At 48.4% G+C, this 6,302-nt stretch overlaps 1 protein-coding gene across 2 annotated transcripts in view; it reads right to left on the reverse strand.

Moving 5' to 3' along the window:
• The window catches only part of LOC104951679 (nuclear factor erythroid 2-related factor 1-like), an 11,561-nt gene extending 7,085 nt beyond the window's left edge, over window positions 1-4,476 (reverse strand). The window contains exon 1 of one of the 2 annotated variants that reach the window (XM_010778402.1): window positions 4,311-4,476. In XM_010778402.1, coding sequence (XP_010776704.1) covers window positions 4,311-4,439 — 129 coding nt within the window. In that variant the 5' untranslated portion in view covers window positions 4,440-4,476. Of the gene's footprint in view, window positions 1-4,307 lie in introns of both variants that reach the window. The other variant, XM_010778403.1, reaches the window with a different exon arrangement.
• Window positions 4,477-6,302: the final 1,826 nt, after the last annotated feature.

Here is a 6,302-nt window from a genome sequence, read left to right on the forward strand (position 1 = left end):
TGTGACTGTTTGAGGTTGTGGACAGGTGTCTTTTATACTGGTAACGAGTTCAAACAGGTGCCATTAATACCGTTAACAGGTGGAGGACAGAGGAGGCTCTTAAAGAAGAAGTCACAGGTCTGTGAGAGCCAGAAATCTTGTTTGTTTGTAGGTGACCAAATACTTATTTTCCACCATAATTTGCAAATAAATTCTTTAAAAATCAGACAATGTGATTTTCTGGATTTTTTTTTTCTCATTTTGTCTCTCATATTTGAGGTATACCTAGGATGAAAATTACAGGCCTCTCTCATCTTTTTAAGTGGGAGAACTTGCACAATTGGTGGCTGACTAAATACTTTTTTGCTCCACTGTAAGCCAAGTAAAGAGAAAAGTTCCCTCCCCAGCTGATGAATCAGAAAACAAACTCTGCACTTATATCATTCTGCAGGTAAGTAACAATAGGTAAAACCTTTCTGACAGTATGCGTTCTGTTAATACATATTACATGCTGGCACCAATCCAGCATTAAAGGATGAAGCATCCAGCTCAGATTCCAAGCATGACAAGCACTCTTATCACCTTACCTAACACCTAACAGTATATATGTCAGGCACGCTCCACTGATATAGGATAATTAAGGTCACAACTTACTGCTTAGCTGAATTCAACTATACAGATTTTCTTCTGACTTTGCAGTGTTTAGTTGCTTAGAACTGTTGTTTTATGAGAAGATATTACTATTAAAGGAGACATACTGTGCTCATTTGCAGGTGCATACTTTCCACAATTAAATTCAAATGTTCTCTGTATAACTGTATTCCCCCTCTGTCCGAAACCCTCACTTTGAGCACCTGTCTCTTTTAGACCCTGCTCTAATTGGCTTGTGAGAAAAGTAGGGTACACCCTTGCAAAGGTAGTTCTCAAGCCAAGGGTGTAGAGACTCTTTATATTGTAACAGCTGATTAAACATTATCTAACTTTGTCATAATCTGGTGACAACACTGCATGGCAGTTGTTCATTGAGGAGGAACATACAGTCATTATTTTCTCAAATTGTTTTTTTACTTCGCAGGTGTGCGAAGATGTGAACTTCTATCAGTAGCTTTATTTCTTTATTCTTCACAATCCACTGTTGTCATCTTCAGTGTGTATACCCCAGTGAACCAGCATTAATACCTTAAGGCAGTAGCTGTCAGAAAAGGTTCTATACAATTCATAGGTTCAACAATACAAGGACTGAAGGAACTTTGACGAAAAAATGTCCAGCATTCCTTTCGAGAGCTTCGAGAGAGATTTACCATACACATATTGAATATTTTCTAATTCATCAAAGTATTTATTTTCATAATGCCCTTTGGGATTTTGTTAACAATAGAAAAGGTGCTATAGCCAAAAAAGCAGCCTTCCTTTAACACTGAGGCCCAGTTTGTGGCATTCTATCCCAACAGGATGGTATTTCCCCCAATTGTTTTATCTTTAAAGGAGCAAACACCTGAAATACTGGAGCATTTTATTATTATGTGAAGGTTATAATCCATCCATCCATCCATCTTCTCCCGCTTATCCGTGGTCGGGTCGCGGAGGTAGCAGTTCCAGCAGAGAGCCCCAAACTTTCTTTTCCCTGGCCACATCAACCAGCTCTGACTGGGGGATCCCAAGGCGCTCCAAGGCCAGCGAAGAGATATAATCCCTCCACCTGGTCCTATGTCTACCCCTTGGTCTCTTCCCAGCTGGACGTGCCTGGAACACCTCCCTAGGGAGGCGCCCAGGTGGCATCCTAACTAGGTGCCCGAACCACCTCAACTGGCTCCTTTCGACGCGAAGGAGGAGCGGTTCAACTCTGAGTCCCTCCCGGATGACCGAACTTCTCACCTTATCCCTAAGGGAGACACCAGCCACCCTGCGGAGAAAACCCATCTCGGCCGCTTGTACCCGCGATCTCGACTCCCTGGGAACCCGGTCATACGCCTTCTCCAAGTCTACAAAACACATGTAGACTGGATAAGCGTACTCCCAGGCCCCCTCCAGGATCCTTGCGAGAGTAAAAAGCTGATCCGTCGTTCCACGACCAGGACGGAATCCGCATTGTTCCTCCTCAATCTGAGGTTCGACAATCGGCCTGACCCTCCTTTCGAGTACCTTAGAGTAAACTCTCCCGGGGAGGCTGAGTAGTGTATGCCCTCGTAATTGGCACACCACCCTCTGATCCCCTTTTTAAAGGGGAACCACCACCCCGGTCTGCAAGCTCCTTCGTGCTGTTTCCTGATTCCACGGCAACGATGATGAGAGCGTGTCAACCATGACAGTCCCCACCACCAGAGCCTTCAGCATTCTCTGGCGGATATCCATCCAGCCCCCTCGGGGCTTTGGCCACTGTGAAGGTTGTTTGACCGACCTCCAGTGATCCTCCGCCAGGGAGATTGTGTCTGATCCCCCCGTTATACTCAGCGCTCTGCCTCTAACATAGAGGGGCGGAGATGTCGGGTTCAGCGAGTTCGACTGCAAAGGCTCCTTCCAACGACCTAACACCCATCAGTTTGAGTCAACAACGTCCGCATCCTTACTGTCATCAGCTTGGAGTGGTTCCCTGTGCTTCCCCCCTCCTGATGTGTCGAGCAAGCTTTTCCAAAACAACTTGGTCTCCCGAAAGTCCTTTTCAAATGTCTTCTCCGAACTTCCACGCACACCCGCTGCTTTGCCTCGGCCACGGGCTGAGGCTGGCTGCCCTTTCCGGGCCTGTCGGTGCTTGGCAACTGCCTCGGGTAGTTCCGGGATACACCAATCCTGAAGGCCCGCTTCTTCAGTCGGACGGCTTTCCCGACCACCGGTGTCCACCAGGAGGTTCGAGGGTTAGCCGCCCCTTGAGGCACCTAGGACCTTGAGACACAGCTACTGCCGCGGCTTCAGCATAGAGGTCTTTGAACACCGCCACTCGGTTCAATGTCCCCAACTTCTCCCAGGAATGCCGAAAGCCTCCGCCGGAGGTGTGAGTGAAGCTCCTGAACTTGGGCCTCCTCCAAACGTTCCGCAGTTCACCCGAACTACACGTTTGGGCTACCAGGTCTATTCCAGAGTCTCCCCGCCACTCGACCAAACTCACCACCACGATGGTGGATCAAGTGACAACTCTGCCCCTCTCTTTACCCGAGTGTCCAAAACCATACGGGCCTCGAGGTCGATTGATAAAAAAAAAAAAAAAACAAAAACCAACCACCATCCAAGCACGATCACGCATTTCCCCCCACCACTGCCGCCACCGGCCATCACGCCTGGTACCTACATACAACCTTATGAGATGCATCGCTTTAATGGTTCGAACATGTGTTTGTTATGGCCAATCCATGGCGTAGCACAGAAGCCTCCCAGTAACAAACCACCTACTCCGGTTAAGTCAGGGCCCCGGCCGTTCCCGCCACGCTAGCCCTCCAAGTGTCTCGCATTCCAATTGCCCACATGTGGCGATGAATCCGCCAGCAAGATTAAATGAGCTCCGCCTCCTGCAGGAGGGCCCGCATAAACATGGACTCTTTCCAGGGCTCCAAGAAGGCCGTATACTCTGAACGCTGTTGGGTTGCATAAGCACACACCAACAGTCAAGTTTTCCCCCCCCCATCAACCCGCAGGGAGGGAGGCGACCCCTCTCGTCCACTGGGGTAAACCCAACAACGAAGCACCAACGACGGGGACTTGTGAGTATCTACGCCAACTACCGCCCGGCGCCGTCACACCTTGAGCAACTACCGGAGAAGAATATGAGTCCAACCCCTATCCAGAAGTAAGGTGCGCAGAGCCGACGCTGTGCGTAAGAGGTGAGCCCAACCAGATCCAACGTAACCGCCCTCCCGCACGAAGCTCCGACTCCTTCACGCCGCAGAGAGGTGCGTCCACGTCTGCCGAAAGGGGCCAGCTTCTGCCGACCGGTTCTGGTAACGTCGAGACGCCTACTGCCTCACGCCACGCCTTGCTGGCAGCACACCCGACCCCCATCGCGCTTTTGCCCGTAGGTGGTGGCCCGCGGGACGGAGAAGCGGAGGTGTTGCCCACGTTGCCGTTTTCGGGCTGTAACCGGGTATCCTCAGTTCGTGTGTTGCTCTTTCATGAGGTCCTTGTGAACCAAATTTAGTCTGGCCCTTGCCCGAGAACCCATTTGCCATGGGACAGGGCACGCCCTACCAGGAACACAAAGGTTCCAGACAAACACCAGCGCCCCTCAGGTTCATCAGCGGCAGCACCAAACCCTCTCTCAAACGGACGGTAAGGTGCTGGTTGCTTCAAGCAGAGGGTAAAGGTTATAGAGTGAATCTCAGACTTAACGAGTTCCTTAGCTGGTCTGCTTCATGTTTGAGTTGGCTCTCTGTTAGCATGGCCTGTAGAGGACCCCACGGTGTTCTTCGCTCGTTCCTCTCGTGTAACTCCGCTCCAGGTGACCTCATCATCCATGCCACGTGCTCCTCCATCCGTCACAGCACCACGCTGTGATGAATGGGTACATGATGGGTTGCCTTCCTGGTTGCAGGGATAAAGAGGTATGATGAATATTATCTTTACATCATGTTAACGGGTGACTGTCCCAACCACGACACGGTCCGGCATCATATTATGACTATCACACTAAGAACCCGCGGCCAGGGGTCGCTGTATACTAAAAACACGGCCAACGGGTAAATGGTACACGCTATTAGCATTAGACAGAATAGATACATACTTATTTATACACCATACACAGAGGTAATAAGGAATATAAAAGAATCAGGCACAAGTAGTACATATACCATAGAATCTGAAGGAAAACGCAACCCAAGAAAACACCCCAAAAAAAACAAACCCCCACCCCCAGCTTTTCATATTTTTATAGCCCTTCATGCAAATTGCATGAAGTTAACTAAAAGACTGCTACAGTGAGTTATGTGCAAAGTGCCCCTGCCCTATCACCTCTCTATATAATCATAATTCTTAGGAACGCAGTAAGACAACAGCGTTGCTATAAGCAACAGCATCATTTTTATGTTTTACGCGAGATCAATAGCACGAGAAGCACTGCATTTCTATAAGGGTGAATCATTACCCACTAGCGCGTAATTGGTATCGCAAATGGCCATTTTTCTTATCTGACTTAGAGATGATCCGACTCACCGTGATCGGCGGATCGGATGGCCGCGATCGCTGTGATTTCAAAAAGATCTGGAATCGGGAGAAAAAAATCGGGGATACGGATTTTATTTTTTATTTTTTTAAATGTTGTATTCCAATGTACAAAACAAAAATGACCAATGTTCAAGGTGCTTAAAGTCAATCCTGAGGTGCGCTTAGTTTGGTTTCAATTACACAACATCATGTATGTGTTGGCTTCTTGGGGCTGTTTTCATAGACTGGTTGCTTATTCTCTCAAATCTGGGCAACAGAGTGGGCAGGCTGGGCAGTGGCTAACGTAGCAGTAAGCAACAAGTACGATAAGCTTTATTTTGTTTTGAAATCCAATGCTGCACAAACTGAACTGATCCAATGCTGCTGGTGAAAAAAAAGAAGCTATAGCCATGGTGGATAGAATATCCCAATTTAAATAAAAAATAACCCTAAGGGAGCCAACTTGAAGCTGTTTTCTTTTTCTTCCTTAATGCATGCATAACGATCCGGATCGGGAAAAATCGTAATCCGGCAAATAGGGGGGGGGGGGCGGGGGGGGGGGGGGGGGGGGGGGTCAAATATCAAATGATCGGAATCGGATCGGGAGCAAAAAAAGGTGATCGGGATACTAATCTGGACTTCGTCATATTGACACTTTTAACAACAGAGTAACCCCTCCCAGAAAACGGGTCGATTCTGCGATCGAGATTACCGCATAATCAGCCCAAATGGCCCGCAGATTTTTAAAAAAAGCCGGCATATTTATCAAAAGGTCGCGCGGCATAAATCCCGCCCTGCATTTTTCCAGCCAGCAAACGTTGAGAGAAGAAAAAAGTAACTCGTCTGACGTGAGACGTTATCCACGCTCGCGCATCAAGCAGAATGTACGAACAACCCCGGACACTGTATACCCGCAGCGTCATTTACCAACGAAATTCTACAAAGACGGGGCAAAAAGGGGGGGAAACTAATTCTGCAGGCGCCCCGTTGCAACCTGTTGTTGCAGCATAAAGAGAAAACACGGTGGCGACCCACTTTGATTCATTCAACATTCGAAAATGCTTCGCCTGCTGGCGGACAAGAAAGGGCATTCAAGCTCCCGTTCACCGAGGGACTCACCTCCAAAAACCCTTTCGAGGGCTACAAGAAACGAAGTGAGTAGGCCTACAAGAATTGAAGCTGGTCCAGAATAACGA

The sequence above is a fragment of the Notothenia coriiceps genome, unplaced genomic scaffold, assembly GCF_000735185.1.
Source record: "Notothenia coriiceps isolate Sejong01 unplaced genomic scaffold, NC01 NC01_scaffold00019001, whole genome shotgun sequence".
In the NCBI taxonomy this organism is placed as follows: domain Eukaryota; kingdom Metazoa; phylum Chordata; class Actinopteri; order Perciformes; family Nototheniidae; genus Notothenia; species Notothenia coriiceps.